Source organism: Panthera leo, chromosome B3 (assembly GCF_018350215.1).
Source record: "Panthera leo isolate Ple1 chromosome B3, P.leo_Ple1_pat1.1, whole genome shotgun sequence".
In the NCBI taxonomy this organism is placed as follows: domain Eukaryota; kingdom Metazoa; phylum Chordata; class Mammalia; order Carnivora; family Felidae; genus Panthera; species Panthera leo.
This window is the reverse complement of record NC_056684.1, coordinates 118,490,121-118,514,822: the sequence shown is the minus strand read 5'-3', so window position 1 is coordinate 118,514,822 and position 24,702 is coordinate 118,490,121. Positions and strand designations below refer to the sequence as shown.

Here is a 24,702-nt window from a genome sequence, read left to right as displayed (position 1 = left end):
CGTCATCAGCTGGACAAATTCATACTCACAAAGGCAGAGTTAATGGCATCCACAAACTTTTCTTCATCCATGCTCACCAGTTCTGCTGCGTGTTCATGGGATGTGGACCAAACCAAGGAACTCAAGGTGTCTGAGAGCTGTGTCAAAAGAACACCAATGCTAAGGGCTAAAACTTCTGTTCTTGGGAGCTCTCAAGCACAAAGGAAGTAAAGTTAGCTTGGGCATATTCCCTAGAAAGCAGAAAAAGGTTGAGAGAAAGTGAAGCCCTAAAAGAGGAAGGCTGGGCATGTTTAAGCAGAGTAGCCAGAAGGACTTCTTACCGGGAGCAGAGCAATGGGCCCAGAGGGAAGAAATCTCTGCCAGGCTACATTGTTTTCTGTGGCCTACAATTGAAAGAAAAGAGTTCTCACGAGAGGTACTCAGTACCCATTAAACACGAGCAGGGTCCCCAGATGGTGGGCTCAGGACTTTACCTCCGATAAATGCAAAGTAGCTACAACAGCAGACTGATCATAGTTCCAGCTGACGTTCTGAATCCCAGCAGCCTGCCGCACTCCTGAGTTGTGACCGTCTGCACCAATCTGCATGGAAACAAGAGCCTGTTAAGCCTTATAACTTCTGAATACATGAAACTGTTCCAGAGGTTTGTTTCTGTCTCCTTAAGTTTTCTCTAGGTCCACCTGTTCTCAAAGCCCATCTGTAGCAGACAACTTGTTACCACGCTTGCCTCACAGCCCCTGGAGGGGTAGCCTTACCTAGGTGACCCCAGTCTCAGCTAATGGACCAAAGCTGGACATGTCCTCCATGAGGTACTAGCCAGAGGTTAGCTTGGCCAAATTCTCTTGATGTTTGAACTAGAAATCAATAAGGCAAGCACTGGAGCTGAACACTCCTGTTGTAAGGTTAGGAATGGATGTCAAGTAAAAGAGGAAGCTGGCAAACAAAAAAAAAGGGGGGGAATACAATGAGATGGATTGACTACAGGACTCCTGTGAGGGGAAAAAAGAACCTCAATTTCCGGTTTTTGTCCCTGTGAGGCCAGGTTTCTTTTATTTCCAGACCTAAGATGGTCTAGGAGACTGCTTCCTATACAGGATTTACAACGACACCATATTAACTTGAGTTGGCCTAGGTGGGTACTGGTCCTTATAACCAAAAGCTCTGCCAAAAATTAACTTCAACTATAGCTTAGATCTAAAAACTAAAGGCCTTAGAGTTTAGAATAAGCTATGGCTATGCAAGACCCCTGGCAAAATAAGAATTTTCAACTACCAACAATTTAGTCTGGAGGGTGCTGCCATCACCTAGGGTAATATGAACCCAAGGGCTGGAGTCTGTCATGGGAAATGGATAAGGCCAGGTATAGCCGACTGCTTTGCTCCTGTAGAGAACCGTCACACGGTCTAGGAGGTCAGAAGAGAGAAAACAAAACATTAGAAAGGCAGTCCACACGGCTGAGAAAAAAGCCCTAACTAGATCTAAAGCGAGCTCTCAAGACAGCTGTCTCTTATCATTTACCCCTAAGCAAGAAAAGATCTAACAAATAACTCCTATAATTAATGCTATGGTCTGAGAGCTGATAAATGACAAAAGTCACAGGGATGAATCAGTGTAAAAAAAAAAATCAACTCTCACTGAGTTACCCGCCTGCACCAGGGATTCTTTCTTCTCATCTCCACACTCACTGCTCTTGTAGTTTCCCTCTGTGCCTAAGCGAATCCACATGTGCTTTCGGAATAAACAGGGTGGGAATCCCATGGGCCCAGGTAAGTTCTAGATTTCATAAGATTTTTCTTGCCATTGGAAATCGTTTTACTTTTCTGATCATAAAAATGATACACCTACTGGAAGTCTGAACAACAAAGATTTAAAAGGGAGGGAAAAATCACCCTTAATCATATCATTCAGAGGCAACTACAGTTAAAGCTTTGCCATCTAGCTTTCCAGGTGATTTCCGATGCATATACACAGTGCACATGTAGGATATGACACATACTTTTTCCACCAATATATTACGGAACATGTTTCTAAGTGACCAAATATTAGGTCTAAGTTATCTTTTTTTTTTTTTAATTTTTTATTATTATTTTTTTAATGTTTGTTTATTTATTTTTTTTTTTTTAATTTTTTTTTTCAACATTTTTTATTTATTTTTGGGACAGAGAGAGACAGAGCATGAACGGGGGAGGGGCAGAGAGAGAGGGAGACACAGAATCGGAAACAGGCTCCAGGCTCCGAGCCATCAGCCCAGAGCCTGACGCGGGGCTCGAACTCACGGACCGCGAGATCGTGACCTGGCTGAAGTCGGACGCTTAACCGACTGCGCCACCCAGGCGCCCCTTAATGTTTGTTTATTTTTGAGACAGAGAGAGACAAGAGCATGAACGGGGGAGGGTCAGAGAGAGGGAGACACAGAATCGGAAGCAGGCTCCAGGCTCCGAGCTGTTAGCACAGAGCCTGACGCGGGGCTCGAACTCATGGACTGTGAGATCGTGACCTGAGCCGAAGTCGGACGCTTAACCAACTGAGCCACCCAGGCGCCCCAGGTCTAAGTTATCTTTAAAAGCTGCACATAGGTGGGGCGCCTGGCTGGCTCAGTCGGTAAAGCATGAAATTACTTAAAATTTTGGGGGCGCCTGGGTGGCTCAGACAGTTAAACGTCTGACTCCTGATTTTGGTTTGGGTCATGATCTTGTGGTTCATGGGTTCAGGCCCCACACTGGGCTTCACACTGCTGACAGTATGGAGCCTGCTTGGGATTCTCTCTCCTCCTCTCTCTGCCCCTCCCCTGCTCACTCTGGTACTCTCTCAAAATAAATTAAAAAAGGGCACTTGGGTGGCTCAGTCGGTTAAGTGTCCAACTCTTGGTTTTGGCTCAGATCATGATCTCATGATTTTGTGAGTTGGAGCTCTGCATCAGGCTCTGCACTGACAGCACAGAGCCTACTTGGAATTCTTTCTATCCCCCCACCTCTCTCTCTGCCCCTCCCCATCTCGTGCTCACTCTCTCTCTCTAAATAAATAAATAAACATAAAAAAAATTAAATAAACTTAAAAAAAATCTTTAAAAAAGTTGCACATAAGTTGATTACATGGATAAGTTATTATCCCATATCAGAAAGCTAGAACTCTGAGATATTTGCAAACTATGTATCTGATAAGGAATTCATATTCAGAATATATAAAAAACTCTTGTAACTGAAAAAGAAAGACAATCCAGTGGTTTTTTTTTGTTTTTTTTTTAATGTTTATTTATATTTATAGAGAGAGAGTGCACAAGCAGGGGAGGGGCAGAGAGAGGAGGGAGAGAATCCCAAGCAGGCTCCTGACTATCAGCGTAGAGCCTAACAGTGGGGCTCGATCTCACAAACCATGAGACCATGACCTGAGCCGAAATCAAGAGTCAGATGTTCAACCGACTGAGCCACCCAGGCACCCTGACAATCCAGTTTTTATATGGGCAAAAGATTTTGAATAGTCATTTCTCCAAATGGCCAATAAGCAGAGGAAAAGATGGGAAATACAATCAAAACTACAATGAGATACCATTTCAGTCACTAAGATGGCTATAATAAAAAAAAAAAAAAAAACATAATAAAAGTGAAAAGTAAGTGTTGGTAAGGATGTGGAGATACTGGAACCCTTATACATCATTGGTGGGAAAGGGAAATGGTATAGCCTCTTTGAAAAAGTTTAGTAGTTTCTGAAAATGTTAAACACAGAATTATTATATGACCCAGCAAGTCTACTCCTAAGTATCTACCCAGAAACCTATGTGCACGCAAAAACTTGTACACAAGTGTTCATAGCATTATTCACAATTGCCAAAAAGTGGAAACAATCCAAATGTCCATTAACTCATGAATGAATAAATGAAATGTGGTATATCCACATGATGGAATACTACTTGGCAATAAAAAAGAATGGAATACTAACAGGGCTGCAACATGAATGAATCTCAAAGATATGTTCAGTGCGAGAAGTAGACACAAAAGGATACATATGTCCTGTATGATTCTATCTATATGAAATGTCCAGAATAGACAAATCCCGAGAGACAGAAAAGTAGATCAATGGTGCCAGGGGCTGGGGTTGGGAATGGATGTAAATGGACATAAGGTTTCCTTTTGAGGTGACAGAAATGTCCTAAAATGATATTGTGATGGTGGCATAACTCTATAGTTACACTAAAAATCACTGAATTGTACACTTAAAATGGGTGAATTCTATGGTATGTAAATTATACCGGAGTAAAACTGTTTAAAAAAAAAAAGAAAGAAAGAAAAGAAAAACCCGGGGCACCTGGGTGGCTTAGGTCATGATCCTGTGGTTCCTGAGTTTGAGCCCCGTGTCGGGCTCAATGCCTGCTTCAGATTCTGTGTGTCTCTTTCTCTGCCCCTCACCTGCTCACACACTCCCTCTCTCTCCCTCCCTCCAAAGTAAATAAACATTAAAAAAAAACTAAAAAAATTAAAAAAAAAAAAAAAAAAAAGAAAAGAGAAGAACAACCCTAAAATACCCATCAGAGGATTTCTTTATGGTGGATGTTCAGTCTCTGTAAAAGGCGTCCTTTTTTCCAGTAAGTCCTCTGATAATTCTAAAGTAGTTCACCTTCCAGAGTAAAAGGAAGATGTAAGAAGTGGGTGCCTCACCCGACACAGCCTCCAGCTGCTTAGTGAGAGCGCACATTATGACATCATTCTCCACTATATAGCCCATGTCGTCCAGATTATCCTTATCGAACATTATCAGGGCCTCTGAGCAGGCATCCCACACCTGGAAAACACAAAGGGAAACTTGTATTATAACCCAAGGAAAAGAAAGCATTACTCCAGTCAGAAACTACTGCTTTCCCAAGTGACAGAACCAGAAAAATCACAATGTCAGTCCCTCTGGCAGGAGACAGAAGGTAAGAAGAAAATTCTCTCGAGAATGCTTCCCCCGACTCCTTAGACTGAGTGGGAACTTCGATTCTTCCCACTTTCACAGAAAATACGGAGAATATGGACTTCAATATCTTAACCCAAGACAACCAAGATATCTTGCCAAAAGTGATAAAGAAGGCACCTGCATTCGCCGAAAGGCTCTGTATCTCATGTTGCAGATGTGGTCCCAGGCACCAAAACCTACAAAAGAAAGGATCTATATATAGGCCAGAGCAACCTTGTGGGACCACACCCTTCCTAGGCTCTCCTTGTCTTTCTAACCTCTGAAGTAAGAGGTTGTTTTCAGTGTTCTCCAATGACAAACTGGAAAATACTTGCCATTTCTTCCTGTTTGATGCCAGGAGTTAAGCTACTCTGCTCCCCAATTCAGATTATATAGCATGAAAAAAGGCACAGCTTTCATAATCAAAAAGTCAAATCACATTAAAGTTAGGGGAAAGGGGGGGTGCCTGGGTGGCTCAGTCAGTTAAGCATCCAACTTCAGCTCAGGTCATGATCTCATTGTTCGGGAGTTCGATCCCCACATTGGGCTCTGCATTGGTGGTGTGGAGCCTGCTTGGAATTCTCTCTCTCTACCCCACTCTCCTCTCTGCCCCTTTCTCACTTACACTCTCTCAAAATAAATAAGTAAACTTAAAAAAAAAAAGGGGGGGAGATAAAAAAGGAAACCAAACCCACATTGTTTTTCACCATCCTACAGAAGTTAAACTCTGAATAAAGACTATTTTGGGGGGGGCAACTGGCTCACTCAGGGCGCGTGACTCTTGATCATGGGGTTATGAGTTCGAGCCCCACAATGAGCGTAGAGATTCCTTAAAAGTAATATCTTAAAAAAAAAAAAAAGACTTTTTCTTTATTGAGCACCTACTTATGTGCCCAACACAATTCTAGGTACTGAGCATAAACTGTGAAACCAAACAGACAAAGTTCCTGCCCTTCTGCAACTAACATTCTGGCTGGAGACACAGACGGTAAAAAATACGTAATATGTTGTCAGGTAGTACTAAGTGTTATGAAGAAAAAGCAGTGTAAGAGGCTAAAGAATGATGGAAGAGTCTAATTTTTGACAGGGTGGTTCTAGATAGGATAGCCTGAGGGAGTAACATTTGGCAGAAACCTAAAGACGGCTTTTTAATGGGTTCCATGTGCACACATTCCATCTATACTCCAAAAGCATCTAGCATGCAAACTCCCTAGCTCCCCAGAGGGCGGACTCTGGGAGTGAAGAGGGTGCTCCTACCAGAAGTGAATGGTCATAATTAGTTCATATAGTTTCAATTCCATCAATTCATAATGACCCAACATCACAAAGGAAGCCTACATGATGGACCCACAGGTCCCAAGGAGGTCTTTCTCAGACTAGGTACACTTTTAACAGTGTCAGGGGTCCTCATCTTCAACGATGAACTAGATAACCTACACCATCCCCCCCCCCCCCCCCCCGCCCCCGCAATGAGCTCCCTCCTCACCAGATGCTCTGGAGACTCTGCCCTACAAGGCACACTGGAAAGCCAAGAGAGACAAGAGACCGGTTCTATGAAACATCTACTCACTACTGAGAAGGGTTGCAGAGCCAGGGGAAATGGAGCTGACTCTGTTGCTGTAAGTTTCTGGCAATTTCTCCCATACTTTTTTTGGACCTGCTTCTAGCAACAGGATTTTCTTGTCACAAAAATGAGTATCATGTCCTAAAAAAAAAAAAAAAAATCAACATTTTACATCATATCAGGATTTCTTCCTTTTCTTGTTTCCAAGAGAAACAACAGATTAACTAATTCATTCGCTCTTAGAATACATATTTCTCACAGGGCACACAAAAAGGAAACACCACACAGAATCCTAAGCAAGAACACATACCACTATTTCAGCCATCTGAACTACCCGGCCCATGACTTTAAGGTTTCTCTAGACAGTCCAACACCTGCCATTTGCACAGAAACAAATAATGGCAAAATTCATAATGAGCCAGAATTCCTTAGAGAGGAAGAAGCAAAAGAGAAAGGCTGAAGTACTTAGACACCAGATACTCCTAATCTTGAAACTATTTCAGTCACTAAAAATATACAAACCCTGCTCAACAGAAAAATGGAATATTCAACATGCAACATTTATTGTGGCGTCAAGATTAAATCAAGAATAAAGAATTAGTTTGTAAAAGAAAAGGAGCCCAAAAAATACATCAACTGGGCCTCCAACTCTGGTCCTCAAACATCTATATAGGGAAGTAAAAAGGGATTTTGTTACTGGGCAACTGCAGCACAGATACAGTCCCGCCACAATATCCCAGAGAAAGACATGGAAACAGGAAGCAGGGAGTTGCTGCAGCCAAAAAAGGAAAGGAAAAAAAAATGTGTTAGGATCACCAGAGAAGAAACACCGGAGATTTTACTCAGTAACGATAAAAACCCCACATTCTCCGGAATCTAAATTAGAAGAGTGGCATTCTTGGAACATTCAACTGAGGAGTGTGAAAATCAAGGTCGCTCCAGTGGAACAGGCAGTGAGCAGCACGGAGACACTACCACGTTCACCTGCCCCCCACCTTGCTGCGCTGCTGTTTTGCACTGGAGGTCGAGGGCAGCCACACTCCCCCGAGGACCGCCTTCTGGCCCATCATACCTCTATGCCTTCTAGTAGCTGCTCCACCCCAATGTTCACTGGGCCAACTCTCCCCTCTGGAGCCGGCTCGCTCAAGCCTCACCTCCTCACCTGCTCCCCCAGCAGAGGTCAGCTGCTTGTCCCTCTAGGGAGCTTTCATTTTACTCTTCCTTCTATTATTTACAAATCTTTCTCTTTAGCTAGATTCTAAATTCCTTGAGGGCCAGGAACCACTTCTTAGGGCTAATATTCCCAAGCAGCACATGCCGTATCTTCTCAATCCACAAAATATACAATGCACGTTTTTGTTAAATAAGACACAAGGAAACTAACAGAAAAAGTATATTTCCAAACACATTATAAAATAGGTTCAGTATTTTATCTTTTAGCTATTTAAACTAACATTTTTGAAAACTTATTTGGAAAAAAAAACACTAGAGAATACAATTTACAAATAACAACGAGAGGAAAATATAGATATTTCAAGACTGAAACAAAAACTAATGTGAGTCTGAAGAAGAATCCAGGAAAAACTGACTTAAGGGGGAAAATGAAGAGCCTACTGAAAATTTTTCACTTTTATTTTTTATTTTATTTATTTATGTTTTAATTTTTCACTTTTAAAGCAGCTGCCCAAAATTAAGTGGATTCTGAGGGGCACCTGGGTGGCTCAGTTGGTCAAGCGACCAACTCTTGGTTTTGGCTCAGGTCATGATCTCATGGGATCGTTGAGTTTGAGCCTCACGTCGGGCTCCACACTGCTTGGGATTCTCTCCCTCTCCCTCTGCCCCTCCCCTGCTTGTGCTCATGTTCTCTCTCTCTCAAAATAAATACACTTAAGGGGCGCCTGGGTGGCTCAGTCGGTTGAGCGTCCGACTTCAGCTCAGGTCACGATCTCGCGGTCCGTGAGTTCGAGCCCCGCGTCGGGCTCTGGGCTGATGGCTCAGAGCCTGGAGCCTGCTTCCGATTCTGTGTCTCCCTCTCTCTCTGCTCCTCCCCCGTTCATGCTCTGTCTCTCTCTCTATCTCAAAAATAAATAAACGTTAAAAAAAAAAAATTAAAAAAAATAATAATAAAATAAATACACTTAAAACGATTAGATTAAGTAGATGTTGAAATAAAAAGGTTGATCGCCACATAAACTACTGACAGTATTCTCTGGAATACAAGCTGTGATAATCAAGGGGAAATATTAGCATGCTTGAGACTTTTCTCAATTTGGTAGGTTACTTGACTCAACAGGAGAAAACGATCCCACACACACCTGCCTGTAAAAGGCTGAGCACCTGCCAGTGTCCCAACTGCTTACAGGAAAAAAGCAGCAGCTTGCTCACTGAATAAACTGCATGAGAGATTTCCAAACCTTCCAGAGCTCCAGCTTTCACCTTTTTAGCACTTACTATTTTCTCTGCGCTTTTTAAGGAAATTAGTCGGTGTGTGAAATTTTTCTTTTGTAAACCTGTGTTTGGTAGTTTTGACTTAACTTAGAGCAGTGATTCTCACAACCTGCTGTATTTGGGCCCTTGACCTTTCTTTTGTAGACATATACAGAGAATTCTGTACTGTGAATGCTTAAAGTCAGTCCTGACTTTATGAATTTATACTTCTGTGGAAGAGACAAGAAAATAAACAATTACAATACAGAATTCTGTTTAAGGTTGATAAAAGAAAGCCCTGCTGCTCTCCCTCCTTGAGGTGTTGGGAGAGATGGTAAGACGAACAAAATAGGAAGGGAAAAAGTTAAATACAAACATTAACACTAAGGTGTTAGTAAGACTAGAAATTTTTTCAGGTACATATCATACAGAATTCTATGAAAAGTTAAAAGCTAAAGTCACCAATCGCTTCTCGGCCTTTTGGCTAAGATCAAGTGTAAAAGCTAAAGTCACTACAAGATTAAGCTCTTCCCAGTGCTTCTCACTCTCAAAAGTGTGGTCTCCAGGCCTCCACCTCTGCGGGTATTTGTTAAAAATAAAGGTTCCTGGGCTCCGCCTGGATAAACTCAATCAGTCATACTTTAGCCCAATTACCAATAGGTACAACCAAAATGACGGTTAGAAAGCAAAGGTTTATACCTGCCAGAAAGTTTTGTGTCTCAAAAAGGCTCTGTATCTCCTAATTACTGACTTTTGAGTGCAAGTTACTTAACCTTTCTGAGTTTTACCTTCCTTATCTGCACAACCTACAATCAAGATTATGAGGATGCAACGTGGGGTCAACTACACGTCAATGAAAAAAGATTGTGAGGGGGGCACCTGGGTGGCTCAGTTGGTTGAGCATCTTTGGCTCAGATCATGATCTCAGTCTGGGAGTTCAAGCCCTGCATCGGGGCGCTCAGTCTGGGGTTCAAGCCCTGCATCACTGCTCTCAGCACAGAGCCCACTTTGGATCCTCTGTCCCGCACTCTCTCTGCCCTTCCCCTGCTCACACTGTCTCTTAAAAAAAAAAAAAAAAAAAAAAAAAAAAAAGTTAATTAAAAAAAAAAAGATTATGAGGGGTGCCTGCATGGCTCAGTCAGTTAAGCGGCCAGCTTTGTCTCAGCTCATGATCTCATGGTTTGTGAGTTCAAGCACTCCTTCAGGCTCATACTGACAGTATGGAGCCTGGATGGAATTCTCTCTCTCCCTCTCTCTCTTAAAAATAAATAAACTTAAAAAAGATATACATACATAGAAATAAAATGGGGAAAGGTTCTGAATAGGCATTTCTCCAAAGAAGATATACAAACGGCCAATAAGCATATGAAAGGATACTTCAACATCCTCACTCACTAGGGAAATGCAAGTCAAACCAGGAAATACCACTTCACACCCACTAGGAAGACTACAAACAAAAATACAGTATCAAGTGCCGTCCAGGATGTGCACCTTGAAATACCATTGGGCAGCTCTTCAAAACAGTTAGCATGTGATCCAGCAATTCCACTCCTAGAAATAGAACCAAGTAGCCAAAAATATGTTTACACACAAGCTTGTACACAAAATAGCATTATCTGTAATAGTCCAGAAGTGGAAGCAACCCAAATACCCATCAACAAACAAACCGAAGGTAACAAATACATTCACACAATGGAATATTATTCAACCATAAAAAGGAAGTACTAGTGGGGCACCTGGGGGGCTCAGTCAAGTGACTCTTGACTTTTGTCATGATCTCCCAGTATGTGGGACACAGCCCCCATCGGGCTCTGCAATGACAGCACGGAGCCTGCTTAGGATTCTCTCTCTCCCTCTCGCTCTCTGCCCTTGCCCTGCTCGAGGGCTGGCTCTCTCAAAATAAATAAACAACAACAACAACAAAAAAGTACTGGTACAGATACAACCTGGATAAACCTTTAAAACATTAAGCAAAATCGATGTATATAAAAATGTCAGGAAAAAACAAATCTAGAGAGACCAAAATGTTCAGGAGTGGTTGCCTAGGGTTGAGGAGCTTTGGGGGGAAATGGGCAGCGACTCAGTGGTTCCTGTTTCTTTTGGAGGGGGGAGGGTAATAAAAATGTTCTAAAATTTACTGCGGGGATGGATGCACAATCTGTTAACATACTAAAAACCATTAAATCGCATTCTTTAAATGGGTTAATTTTATAATATGCAATTATATCTCAAGCTATTTTTTAAAAGAAACAAAATGCCTAGCCCAATACAAGGCCTGATACGTTCCGACTGTGCCCATTCCTAAATTACAAAGGGCGGGATTTAGAATGACTCCTAAGGATCCTCCTCCCACTTCTGACCCTTCGGAATCCTGAAGGACCAGACGCTTGCCCTGGGGCTCCTCTGGATAGGGGAAAGACCACAAAACCCGCGTCGCGCAGGGCTCCCACGGTCCTCACAGTTCCTCCACGGTCCCGCTCCTCCCCACTACCTGACTGGAGATGCGCTTACCCAAGGCACAAGCCATGGCGGCGCCCACCAGGCCTCCGCCCGACACCACCACATCGTACACGGTGTCTGCCTTGGCGCCCGACCACCGCCGGCAGGAAAGCAGCGGACCTCTCCCGGCAGCTGCAGGTGCAGCCCTCCACCGGCTCAGAGCCAGGCGAGCCGCCATGACGCTGACCGGCAGTGTACTTGGCGCCCCGCTAGGCCCTCCTTTTGCTGCACTTCCGGAGCAGAGCCCTCCAATCACTAGCTGCTTCAGTTGCGGCTTTAGAACCGGATATAGAATGCGCAAAGAGTAGGCCAATCAGAAAACGATCCTTGCCAACTTGGGCGGGAAGAATTAGAGGCTCCCTGGGAAGGGGGACTGGTTCAGGCATCCGCCTGGGAGCCAATCAGAGACCTGATCGCGTAGCTAGTGCAGCCATCGCAGCCAAAGCGTAGCACGGCGCTGTCACCGCCGCTTCTTTTTCTGCCCCGCGGAGAAGATGACCGTCGGGAGGCCTCCGGGAGCCTCCGGCGGCGCTCAGTGGAGTCGGCAGGTGAGAGAGAAAGAGAAGGAGAGGAATTCGGTCTGCGCCCGGAAAGGAGTCTCTAAAGAGGAAACTGTTTGTCATTGCCTTGGAGACAGACGTCAGGGGCGTGTCGCGGAGAGGTGTGGGATTAAAATCAGCAGCGTTTGGGGGACCCGCAAGGGACTCTCTAACGGGTTGAGCGTTATGTTAGGCCCTTCATAGACCCACAGCAGTGGCCCTCGGTTTTCGCTTATCCTGTCAACTACCCTAAGACTAATAGTACTATTGCTGTCTCCATTTGGTAGAAAAGAAAACTGAGGCACAGAAGAATCCATACAGAAAGTAGATTGGTGGTTGCTTAGGGCAGGCTGGGAAGGAAGGGTCGAAAGGACTAGGGAAAATAGTCCCTAGGAATGACTGCTAAATGGTATGGGCTTTCTTTGGGGGGGGGGGGGGGGATTAAAATGCTCTAAAATTGTGACGGTTGCACAACTCTGTACTAAAACTCACTGAGTTGTACTGTTTCAGTAAGTGAGTTGTGTGAACTGTATGGTGTCTCAATAAAGTCGTTTTAAAATTTTTTCCCTAAGATCACATGCTCCTCAGTAGCAGAGCAAGGGCTGGAGCACATACACACCTTTGACTCAGAATCTAGTGTTCTTTTCACTATTAGAGCTGGACCTTGGAGAACCCAGGAAAACCATCACCAATATCACCTGGAGGCCTGCAGCAGCCTACGCCTCACTGATTTCTTAGACGCAACTAGTCATTGTCTACAGTCCAATCCTGGCCCCACACCAGCCTCTCTAAGGATATCTCGAGAATACCACTGTCCTCCAGCCACACTGGCCCTCTTTCTAACTCTCCAAGAGTCAAGTTTGTTCCTGCCTCAGGTCCCTGCTTCAAGGCCTTTGCATTTGCTGTTCCTTAGAACTCAGAACCCCCTTACCCCAGATCTTAGCAAGGCTGGCTCCCTCTCATCAATCAGATGTCAGTCCAAAACTCCTCCACAGCGAGAAAGTAAAGATCAGCCCAGAACTGAGAAAGTCCAGTTCAGACTGTAATGAGGCCAGCAGCCAGATTAGCAGAAAACAGTGTTTCTCAAAGGGCCACAGTGTGCCTACAAAGAGACCAACACCCCCTTCTAAATGATGATGCTTAACTACCAATTACCCAGCTTCACCTTGTTCTAGTTACCTTTTCAATAAAAATTGCTGTCACCCACATACCAAAGTGTGCCCTCTTCATGACAGCATCCATCCAGAATGGATCCAGAGGGATCCACTCTCTTCCTCAGAATCATTCAAGAAAAGCCAACCCTAGAAAAAGCCCCTCCCCCACCCTCTTACTGAAAGTCCCCACTCTTCCCCCCCGCCCCCACACAAGTTCCCTATAATTTTTCCTGGTGTATTCCAATAAATTAATAAGCCTAACTCTGACTACAGATACATTCCTAGTGGTATTTGTGATGGGATTTTATCAACAGAAAAGCTTCCTAAAGCCACTTCATCACTGTGTAATGTCACAATTTATGGCTTTTATTGAATTTATTATCATATACTTGTCTCTCTCCCTCTCATTAGAATGTAAGCTTCATGTGCTTGACTCGTTCTCAGCCTAATGCTCAGTGCACATAAGACACCCAAAAACTATTTTCTAAATGAATGGAGTACTTAAACCCAGTTGGGTTTCCACTTTCTACGACATTGTTCTTTCAGCTAGACCACATTGTCTGTCCTGTTAATTACTCATTCCTAGTAACAGGTGGGATATTAGGTAGACTATTAGGAAAGCAGAGGTGTAGACAAAGGAAGCAGGAAAAAGAAGACTGGAAAAAAGTAGGTGAAACCCAAATAGGGCAAGGCCCAGAGTGTGGCCAAGGTCACGGGTAGGATTCCTGGTGTGCAGGGGGCAGAATGCATGATACAGAGTAGGTACTCTGCAAATGCTCACCGCACATGAAGTAGGGAACCAACGTTAGCCGTCTGCTTCCCTTTCCTGCCCTTCAACCAAGCATATGCCCACATACCAATTTGTGAAATGTCTTTAAAGCAAGGAATACATCTGATTCTTCTTCGTTCCTTCCCAGTCGCTAATATACAGAGACCTATTCAAAGTGAAATTAACAGTTAGGCTTTGAGAAAATTTGAAATTATAGTTGACCCACAGTCTTTTCTGTTTCATTTTAGATATTTCCCCCCAAATCCTCCTCAGACACAGAGACGGAAGAAGAGCTGTCTGGGGATGGGCTGGTTTTGCCCAGGGCTGGCACACTCGATGACTTCCTCAGCCCGGAGGAGGAGACGGTTTCTAATTCTTCGGACTCCACTGGGAGCTTTTATGAGACCCTGCAGGTACTAAAGCCGAAAGGCAGGTGGTGCCTGTTGGAATCCCTTTATCAGAACAACCCAGACAGTGGCGAGAACTTCTCTGAAGACGATGAGGACCTGGAGAGTTTCTTCCAAGACAAAGGCAGGAGGAAGCCCGAGGCCCAGTACCCGGCATCTCCGAGGTAAGGAAGGCCCTGCAGTTCAACAGCTGCTTCATGACTCTGGGCCTCATCCTCTTCCTCAGTAAAGTTGTCCCTTACCGAGGCTCCAGCTCAGAATCAGGCCTTCGGAGCCAAACACGTTCTGATTCCTACCCAGCAGTCCTAAATCACTTTGGATAACCCTTAGTCATTGGAAGCACTCGAATTGATTAAAGGGATGCCTTTGTCACTACCTCCCTGAGAATGGCAACAAGGTACGTTTACCTTGGCCCAGCCCTGTTATATGCGCCTACACCGTATCTTATTTTCTCCTCCCACTAATCCTGTAAGTAGCTATTATTTTTGCCATTCTCCAGATAAGGAAATTGAGGTTCCAAGCAAACCCTGCCAAAGGTCACACAGCTGGTAATTGTTTGAAGCAAGATTTGAACCTGGGTCTGACTCCAAAGCCTTGCTCTGCACCATTGCACTGTTCTCTCTCCCATATGAAGATAATGGAATGCAGGGCAACCGGTGGAACGTGAGACTCTTGATCTTACGGTTGTGCGTTCGAGCCCCACACTGGGTGTAGAGATTACCTAAAAAGAAAATCTTTAAGGGGCACCTGGGTGGCTCAGTCAGTTAAACATTCAACTCTTGATTTCGGCTCAGGTCGTGATCTCACGGTTCATGAGACTGAACCCGGAGTCAGGCTCTGGGCTGACAGTGCGGAGCCTGCTTGGGATTCTCTCTCACCCTCTCTCTGTGCCCCTCCCCCACTCACACACTCTTCTCTCTCTCTCAAAATACATAAACATTTTTTTAAACATTAAAAAATTAAATCTTTAAAGGAAAATATTAGAATGCAAAGTGGCAAATCTTGAATCAGTTCTGAGGAAAGACTTCCAACTAGGGCTGCTAGATGGCCTGAGGGAAGGAGCGAGGCACAAGCCCAGACACCTGCGGGGCTGTGTTAGGCTCAGGATCTAGCTGCCGTCTTCTGGGAGGGAGGTGTGGGAAGGAGCAGGAGGAGGAAAGGGCCTCCAGCCTGGCCTGGCCTCCGCACAGCTGCTTTCTCCCCCCAGGTGCAGCTCCCCACGGTGCTGCAGCTCCCTGAGCAGCCTTCCCTCCGACACTCCCAAGGTTCAGCCCCAGCCACCTTCAGGCTCCAGGCCTCCCTCGCAGCACAGAAGCATCAGCTCCTGGGCATCAACCATCACGGTCCCGCGGCCGTTCCGCATGACACTGCGTGAGGCCCGGAAGAAGGCGCAGTGGCTGGCCTCACCTGCTTCCTTTGAGCAGGAGAGGACGCAGGCCCAGAGGCAGGCCCAGGAGGAGGCCGAGTGCCAGCGGCAGTTCCGGGCACAGCCTGTGCCAGCACACGTCTACCTGCCCCTCTACCAGGAGATCGTGGAGCGCAATGAGGCCCGCAGGCAGGCAGGGATCCAGAAGAGGAAGGAACGGCTCCTCTCTTCCCTGAAGCCCTTCAGCTTCCTCATGAAGGAGGAGCAGAGAAAAGAAGCTGCTAAACAGAGGGAGTTGGCTGCCACAGCTAAGGCCAACGTCCCCAAGCAGAATGCCACCAGAAGGATCCCCAAGTCCATTCTGGAGCCAGCCCTCGGGGACAAACTCCAAGGTAAAGACATCCTTCCCACCTTGCTGCCTCCTACCTGGGGAGTACCAAGACGTGCCGTGGAGACTTAGGCTCGGGGGGTCAGCCTGGCTTGGAGATAAGTTCATTGTTCGGGCGGATGGGCCTCAAGGCCACGCTCCATGCCGGTTGGGTCCGTCTGTATCATGGGGGAGCCCTGTAAGGAGTGGAGAGTGAGAGGTCATGCAGCCTTCTCCAAGTTTGCCCTGATGACCTCTCTCTCAGTGAGTGGGTGTGAAGGCGTCTGCAGCAGCACAGGTACAAGAACAGAGAACCAGGGAGGCATCCAGGGACCAGCTTGGGCCGGTGCTACCACCAGCTGCCCCTGAGGGAAGCTCCTACCGCCTGCCCCCCCGTCCCCCATCCTGGTGACCTGCACATTTCAAGAAATGTGGTACGATGAAAGGACTCAGGCTTTACTCATTTAGTAATGTGTCAAGCCCCAGGCACTCCTCTGTGTTCAATAAACAGACATGGAGTTTGTGGACAAGGGAGGAAGACAGATAACAGACAAAAAATTACAAATGTGATGAGTCATTTGCAAGGATTAGAGGTGGGAGCCTCCAGGGTCATATAGAGCACATAATAGAGGGACCTAACTTAGGACATGGTGAGGCGGTGGGGACAGATAGGGAAGGTCCCCAGGGAAAGTGAGCACTGAGGCTGACCCTGAAGGATGAGCAGTGTGTTTAATTCAGGGAAGACGGAGGAAGAGTGCATCAGAGAGAGCAGCGTGGAGGTAAGAGGAGGCTGAACACATTCAAGGGATGGGAGGAGGATGGAGGGTAGAGAAGAGGGAGCAGGGAGGGAGAGGCAGGCATGGGCCAGACCTGGGGGAGGGGGAGGAAATTTGGACTTTATCCCAAGGGCACCGGGGAGCCAACTGAAGGGTTTCAAACAGGGTGGCTCAGGATCAGATCTGCAGCTCGGAAAGATCACTCTGATGCTGTGGAGATGATTAAGGGGGAGGGACAGGACCGGAGGGATGCTGATCTATAGGACACTATGTCACCAGTTCAGCGGAGAGACTGAAATTAGCAGCAGGGATGGTAAAGAGAGGCCAGACCGGAACATGGTTAAAGAAGAGGAGACTGCAGGACGGGGGACTGATGAGAGAAGGCAGGCAGGAATGATTTGGGCAATAACCTGGGCCTCTGGGTGGATGGCGGGGCCCTTCCTTGAGCCAAGGAGACCGGCTCACCCCTCCGGCTTGGCCTCTGAAGGAGGAACCGCAGAGAGCGCTCAGTAAACGTAAATGGTGGCTGCCTCTGCAGCCTGCTGGCACATGGCAGGGTGTCCTGGTGAACATTTAGGAATGAGCTCTCTCCAGAAAAGAAGCAGCAAGCTGATTTGTAGTGTTTGCCACTTTCCCTGGTAAAAATACACCTATTCTGGCCAAGGTGGAGCTTCCCATATGATGTCAACTGGTTCACAAAATCCTGCAAAGCTGGCAATCGGCTCCAGCACAATACTGCACTAGAGCTTTAGAGGGAACCTTCTCCAAACCTTTAGGTATGAGGCGGGGTCCCCTGTCACCCATCACCACCCTGACCTTTTCTCCACAGAAGCGGAGCTCTTCAGGAAAATTCGCATCCAGATGCGAGCCCTAGACATGCTCCAGATGGCCTCCTCCCCTATCATCTCCTCCAGCAGCCGGGCTGACCCCCAGCCTCGAACAGCTACCCGAACCCAGAAGGAAAAGCTTGGGTTTCTGCAGACTGACTTTGGATTCCAGCCTCGTGTGAATCCTGCCATCCCTGACTACGAGGGCCTTTACAAGGCCTTCCAGAGAAGAGCTGCCAAGAGAAGGGACACCAGAGAGGTGACTCACAACAAGCCCTTCTTGCTGAGAACCGGCAGCCTGCGTCGCGCTCAGCGGCCCTGTGACACCACCACCTCTGGAGAGAGGAGGGTGAGAGCCCTGGGCAGTTACGGGAGGGTCCTGGCCTGAGACCCAAAATACAGAAATGGGCCGGGTCTCAACATACGGCACTTCTCATGACATTTTTGTTTTTTTTAAAAACACTGGCTCAGCTGTTGGATTGATATCCAACTCTTGGCCTGGTGATAAACTTGGGAACTCATTACTCTTTCCTTAATCCCAGGGAAAAAAAAAAGATTCCTGGTCTGACTAGTCCTTCACTGAAATTGAATCCTACTTACAATAGAAACTAATCACACGTTGTTGTCCCACCAATACCAGCCTTCGTTTCTTCTAGGACTCTCCACAGTCACCAGCCACACCCCTGCCAAGGAGTCGTTCTCTGAGTGGCCTTGCTTCTCTCTCTGCCAACACCCTCCCTGTGCACATCACAGATGCCACCAGGAGGAGGGAGTCTGCAGTCAGGTGAGTGGTCAGGCTCGAGATCTTGGCCCAGGACCAAGTTCAGTGGTCAGTGCTCGGATTCTGGCCCAAATGCTAGAAACCATCCTGCTGCTGGGCCTCCTCTCCTGTTACTACAGAGACCTAAATGGGTGGAAGGGATTTCTCTGATCAGGACAGGAATACAGGTAACTCTCCACATGTAGTGATGGAGAACATCTGGCCATCATTCATGGGGGACTTACTCTGTGCCAGTCACAATGTTAAGGCTGGAGATACCTTATGGAGCCCATAGTTTAATAGCTAGTATGAAATATAGAAAATCAAAGAACTACTACTTTGTGAGTAGTGCAATGACAGGGAAATACAGGGGACCTGGGAGGCTCTGGGCAGCCTGGGGCAGGGTTCTCTTTAATAGATGTCTGAAGAATGAGGAATTAGCCAAAGGCTGGAAAGAAAGAAAGTTCCAGAGAGAACAACATAAGTGAAGACACACAGATGAGAGAGGAAGCCATTAGGAATAGGAATTCAGAGAAACCTGTTGGCAGGTGGCTGACCCTGTCACAAAGAGAAGGCATCCACTGCACAGATTTGAGATTCTCTGAGATTCTGCTAGTTCAACCGAACTAGCAGAGTCGGTTGGGAAGCAGGAGCCTCCTTACTTTTTCATTCTTTAACTGGCCTCTGTCATGGTGTTGTTCTCGATGAGCCAGCGCCCCAGCAAGAGTTCCTCCACTAGACCTCTGAGCTGAGGTCAGCACGAAAGGTTGTGGTGTAACAAGCAGTTTAGCGCTGGGAGAGGACGAGCATCTTAGTGCTTTCCTGTGGAGCTAACCAACTTGGCTCTTTAGGCTCCACAACAGGGATTTTAGAAATATATTTAGAATCCAAGAGATACTCCCTTCTTCCTCAAATGTCATAGTCAGAGCTACTAAATCAAGGCTAAACGCATCGGTGTCCTGAGGTCCCAATAAGGTAGGCCTTATGGGCCAGAGGCTGGCCCCCCGAGGGGATATCCATATTTGCTTCCCAGCAGTGGGGAGTTTGATATAATAGCAGACTACACTTTCATGCCTTCAAGCAAGAATCTTGGTGGTTTTTTTTTTTTCTTTTTTTAAAAAATGTTTATTTTTGAGAGAAAGCATGAGTGGGGGAGGAGCAGAGAGAAAGGGAGACAGAGGATCCAAAGCGAGATCTGTACTAACAGCAGAGAGCCTGATGCGGGGCTGGAACGTGAGACTGAGCCACCCAGGTGCCCAGTTGTTTTCCCTCTATAGTACCTTGTCAAATGATACTTACACAGACTAAGTGCTTGCTATAAGTTAACCCCAAACTGTGCATGGAAAGAGGCCTATTTCCAGTTCTCTGTGGTCCCAAAGGACCACGAAACCAGGCACCTTCTAGCCCACTGTTTACAGTGTAGTGGTCAGGGGCAAAGGCTTGGGAGTCAGACATACTGGTTCTAATCCTGGCTTTTCCACTGGCATGCTGGGTAGCTTTGAGTGAGTGGCTTATCCTCTCCGAGGCTTGCTCTCTTCACCTATAAAAAGAGGGGCTTACAGTTCTTACCTCATGGGGCAGTTCTGGAGATTACAAAAGATAATTGATATAAAGCACTTGATTCTTTTCTGCTCTTGGTTCAGAGTAGAGTAGCTCAGCAAATGGCAACTATTAGTATTGTTTCCAGACAGGCCAGAAGCCTTAGTGTAAGGATATTGTATTTCAGTTCAATTATTGAACTTCTCCTGGGGCAGAAAATCACCATGTCCATAGTGCTGGAAAGGCTTCATTTGCCAATCTCAGAATCCTATTCTTTCTGAAGCGCCGGTGTGGTAAATTACCCCACTCATAGAAAACACCATTTCACTTTCCAGAGGTTACTAAGAGTGCTTTTAATATACTCAAGTTGGTCATCTGTGTGTTTTTTGCCTCCTTTCTTCAGAAGTTCACTTGAAAAAAAGGACAAAACAGATGAGAGTACTCAGTGGTTGGAGATGCACAAAAAGAAGTGTCAAGCAATGTCTAAATCTGTGACCTTGCGTGCAAAAGCCATGGATCCTCATAAAAGCCTGGAGGAAGTGTTCAAAGCAAAGCTGAAAGAGAATCGGTCAGTGTCCTCCATGTGCCAGGGGGGTCTGTCTTGGGATCCAACAGATCATTGCCCTTGAAAGTAGGCTCCTACAATCGCACACAATCAAGGATTTAGTTTTGCTAGGCAGTTAGGAATTTACAATGTCTTTGGGAGTTACTCTGCTTAATTGGAATGAAGGGTTGGAAAAAGAATTCATTCTAAAAATCTTGTTAATTCCAGGAACAATGACCGTAAAAGAGCAAAAGAGTATAAGAAAGAATTGGAAGAAATGAAGAAGAGAATACAAACAAGGCCCTATCTCTTTGAACAAGTTACCAAGGTAAAAACTAAGCCATCATTCTTCTCTCTCAGTCTTGGATGAAAGTGCTTTTAGGAATGATGGAACAGAGGGGCACTTGGGTGGCTCAGTCAATTAAGCCTCTGAGTTCGGCTCAGGGCATGATCTCATGGTTCTTGAGTTTGAGCCCCATGTCAGGCTGGGTGCTGACAGCTCACAGCCTGGAGCCTGCTTTGGATTCTGTGTCTCCCTCTCTCTCTGCCCCTCCATCACTCATGCTCTATCTTTCTCTCTCTCTCAAAAATAAACATTAAAAAAAAAGAAATGATGGAAAAGTTTAATATCTGGGTATTAAACATTTCCTTGAGGATCAGAAAGATTCAAAATTGAGCCTGTTACCAATTTCCGCCCAAAGAAGTGGTGCAATGGTGAACATTGCTTGGACTGATTTCACCCAAGACTAGACTCCAGGGGCATCTGTGAAGTGTTTCACTTCTGGGAGTGTTCGCTACAGTCTAGCTTTCACTAGACTGAGGGCTAGATGCCACATACACAGTAACAGTCTGGCTGTGTTAGTGAGAATACCTTTAATTTACTAACATCATCCCTTCCCCTGCGGTGCTGGTGCCCTGGGCATCCCCAGCCTCTAGAGCTGTGGCACATTTATAGGTCCCCAGAGGTTGGGATGCTCACAAGCACCCCAGCAAGCCCTTTTCAGATTAAGTGGCTTTCAGGATGGAAGAATCATTTTAAGATGTTCTCTAGACTTTTAGGGAAGTTGGATCCAGTTGAGATCTCCTCCTTAAGGGAGCTCTGGAGCTATCTGAACAGCCTTAGAAAGGCCACTATTCCTGGAAGTTTTGGGCTGTATCAGGCTGTCGATCCCTCTTCTCTCTAGTTTCAGACAAAAGTTGGGGTTCCCTAGTAACCTGGTTCCAACTGCTGGACATTATCTCCATCTTACAGCCAGTGTGTTATCTAGGCATTTCCTGAGTCCACCCCTCCCCACCCCCATACATACCACACACACACTTGCACACATGCTGGACTGTCTGGACTGGATTTACTTAGCAACTTGCATTGTTCAAAATCTCTCATGATCTTTCCTCTTTATGTTAATTCTTTCCAGCAAAGCTCACTCTCAGATCTCAACAGATCTTTCACCACTTTGGAAAAATACAAAGTGCTCTATAGGAAAAATACAAAGTGCTCTATATGATTTTGCTACTAAACATTTAAATTAAAACAAAAAAATAACCTTTTTCTGGTCCACATACAGACCATCTATCCTGTTAAGAGTGTTACTAGTGCAGCTTATTTTCTATTTGTTATATATTAGTGTTCCTGATGGCTTGATTGCTTTTATTTTTTTTTTTTTTAAGTTTATTTTGAGAAAGCACGGGGGAGGGGCAGAGAGAGGTGGGGAGAAAGAGAATTCCAAGCAGGCTTTGCACTGCCGGCAGAGAGCCCTACACAGGGCTTGAGCTCACATATTGTGAGATCATGACCAGAGCTAAAATCAAGAGTCAGACGCTTAACTGACTGAGCTACCCAGGTGCTCGTGGTTGCTTTTAAATCTTAAAACATTTTTAGTCCATTTTTTTCATCTGAGTCTTACTTGGTGGTCCAAAAATCTAAATCCTTGCTTCTCAAAGGTGTGGCTCCCAAATTCACAGTTGGCATCTCCTGGTAGTGTTAGACACAGAGTTTCGAACCTTATCTAAGACCTACCAAATGAGAATCTACATTATAACAAGATCTTCAGGTAGTTCCAATCCACTTTAAGGCTTGAAAACAGGCTCTAAGTAATTTTCATGTAAATCTGTGCCCAGCACTAATGGGGATTGGGTTAGGGGACAATTTTAGGCATGTGGATTAAGCAAGTGATTTAGAATTACCTTGTAATTCACAAGACAGCTACAGCAGATTTGTTTCCATTCCTCAGGACCTTGCTAGGAAAGAAGCAGAAAAACGGTATCGAGACACCCTGAAGCAGGCTGGGCTGGATGAAGACTTTGTGAGGAACAAGGGTGAGGGCACCAGGGCTGTACAATGGAAGGAGCAATCAGAAGTCCCTGAATGTCCCAGGTAATAATCTCACGTGCTCCTGTCACCCTGTGGCTCTCAGATTACGATCCCTAGTAATGCCACTGGGAGGGACCTTTAGAACAGCCACACATATTTTGAGATCACAATCCTGTATTTATAGAATACTAACCCAGAGATCTCCAGATAATATATTTAAATTGGGAGAATAAGTGCAGTTGTTATTGTTAATAAAATATAACCATTGTATATTAGGTTTAGGTTCCTTCGATTTGAAACAGATCATTTTTCCAATTCTAGTTCTAGGGCCATCAGTCAAGAATATTTTTACTTCACTTTTGAGAGACAAACATATGTATTTTTACTTACTATAAAATGATAAAACTGCTTTTCTAACACTTTTTATTTTGTTTGGGTAATTGAAAGTAAAAACATTTAAAGATGCATGATAAAAGGTATAATATCCTAAACAAGCAAAGCCTGTCTCTTCCCCCGCCGCCCCCCCCCTCCCCCCCAGCATGATCACCGTGGCTTGTTGAAACCTAGCACTCTTTAAAAAGTAACTCATGAGCACCACCCCTCCACTGGAATCAAAGGGAGAAAAGCATAGTTATTGCCATTATTCTCAACTTTGTTTCTTAAATCCTAATGGCTCCTCCCCTAATTCCTATCCCAGTTCTCCCCCTAGAAATTTAAATTTCCCTTTACCCCCCATATAAAATAATGAAAATGTTGAAACCATCCTTAAGCCTTACATAATGCTTTAATTACAAACATTTTATTTCATAATGCTTTAATTTATTCTGTAGCACCCATGAAACTACAAAACTCGGCACCAGAAATCCACAGCAGGATTTAGAAGAATCTCTACAACAGCCTACAAGCCCCAAAAAAGAACTGAAGGAGCTGTCTCATGAATTGCCAGATAATTTCAAATCACTTGCTTAATCAGTAGCACTTAAAATTACTGCTTTTCAATATTAAGTAACTAACTTGGGGTTGAGTCAAGGCTGGCAAAACTTGGCTTTTGAGCCAATGGCTACTCTTGGAGAATGAGGATAAGAAAAGTAGCAAGAAAAAAAGTAGCAGGTAACAAACAGGGAATGGTTTAAGCAAATCAAAGTGAAAAGCCTCAGGGTGGAGGATTCAGAGCAGAGTTAAGCATTCTTGCTTCTTGGGCTTCCTACTTAAAAAAGGAGCACACACCCAAATGCCTACAGGGGCCAGTTAGGAAACAAATGGATCACATGGGCTGGGTATAAGGTACACTATTAATAGCTAGAACCCAGGCCCAGAATTGCCAGATCAGCAACTGAGTTTTCAAACAGAAGCCAGGAATTTCCTGTTGGCAACCAATTAAAACATTACTTAGAAATATTGTGTGGGAAAACAAAACACTTGCAGGAAGACAGGTCTGCAACTTCTAGTACATGGTTTCTTAGCCTCAGTACTATTGATTTAGGGCCAGATGAGTGTGTCGGTGTTGGGTGTTGGGAGCAGGAGCTGTCCTGTACATTGTAGGACGTTAGCAGCATCCCTGGCTTCTACTCCCTGGATGCCAGTAATGCCCTCTCCACAGTTATGACAAAAATGTCCTTAGATATTGCCATATGTGGGGCAGTGGGCAGGCAAAAATGTTCCCAGTTAAGAACCACTGCTCTAGTATAAAAGTAAGGGCTACAGAAAATAAAAATTGGCATTTTAAGAATACAAGATATTGACATGAACTCAATCTACATAACAAAGGGTGATTATGCATGTCATTAACAACTTAAGAACTATAACTACTGAATTTAAAACGGCAGTTAATTTTTCCTGTTATCTGCTTAAAATATGCCACTGTGTGCATGGTATGTGCGTAAGCCTGAGGTTCATTTTCAATAAATGTGAAAATTCTCTGACA

The 24,702-nt window shown here is 45.2% G+C and overlaps 2 protein-coding genes and 1 long non-coding RNA gene across 6 annotated transcripts in view; 1 reads left to right on the top strand and 2 right to left on the bottom strand.

Moving 5' to 3' along the window:
- The window catches only part of COQ6 (coenzyme Q6, monooxygenase), a 15,596-nt gene extending 3,693 nt beyond the window's left edge, over nucleotides 1-11,903 (bottom strand). Inside the window, exons 1-8 of one of the 3 annotated variants that reach the window (XM_042943743.1) lie at nucleotides 11,829-11,903; nucleotides 6,500-6,634; nucleotides 5,068-5,126; nucleotides 4,653-4,776; nucleotides 1,273-1,403; nucleotides 474-581; nucleotides 321-383; nucleotides 30-137 (exon numbers count right to left, since the gene is read on the bottom strand). In XM_042943743.1, coding sequence (XP_042799677.1) covers nucleotides 30-137; nucleotides 321-383; nucleotides 474-581; nucleotides 1,273-1,403; nucleotides 4,653-4,776; nucleotides 5,068-5,126; nucleotides 6,500-6,634; nucleotides 11,829-11,853 — 753 coding nt within the window. In that variant the 5' untranslated portion in view covers nucleotides 11,854-11,903. Of the gene's footprint in view, nucleotides 1-29; nucleotides 138-320; nucleotides 384-473; nucleotides 582-1,272; nucleotides 1,404-4,652; nucleotides 4,777-5,067; nucleotides 5,127-6,499; nucleotides 6,635-11,431; nucleotides 11,645-11,828 lie in introns of those variants that run through there. The other 2 variants (XM_042943741.1, XM_042943742.1) reach the window with 2 other exon arrangements.
- FAM161B (FAM161 centrosomal protein B) lies at nucleotides 6,420-24,702 on the top strand. Of its 2 annotated transcripts, none has more exons than XM_042943735.1 (9): nucleotides 6,420-6,548; nucleotides 14,130-14,452; nucleotides 15,496-16,046; nucleotides 17,627-17,973; nucleotides 18,281-18,408; nucleotides 20,327-20,491; nucleotides 20,696-20,795; nucleotides 22,699-22,841; nucleotides 23,609-24,702. In XM_042943735.1, exons 1-9 carry the CDS (start codon nucleotides 6,483-6,485, stop codon nucleotides 23,745-23,747), a joined length of 1,962 nt encoding a protein of 653 aa, XP_042799669.1. In that variant the 5' UTR covers nucleotides 6,420-6,482; the 3' UTR covers nucleotides 23,748-24,702. The 2 variants fall into 2 exon arrangements, with proteins under 2 accessions (XP_042799669.1, XP_042799670.1); XM_042943736.1 differs by lacking the exon at nucleotides 6,420-6,548 and adding an exon at nucleotides 11,815-11,967.
- On the bottom strand, nucleotides 11,910-16,900 carry LOC122222926. Its single transcript, XR_006203949.1, has 3 exons — nucleotides 16,081-16,900; nucleotides 13,894-14,047; nucleotides 11,910-12,019 (listed from the first exon to the last, which is right to left on the bottom strand). It is a non-coding gene; the product is annotated as an uncharacterized LOC122222926 (long non-coding RNA).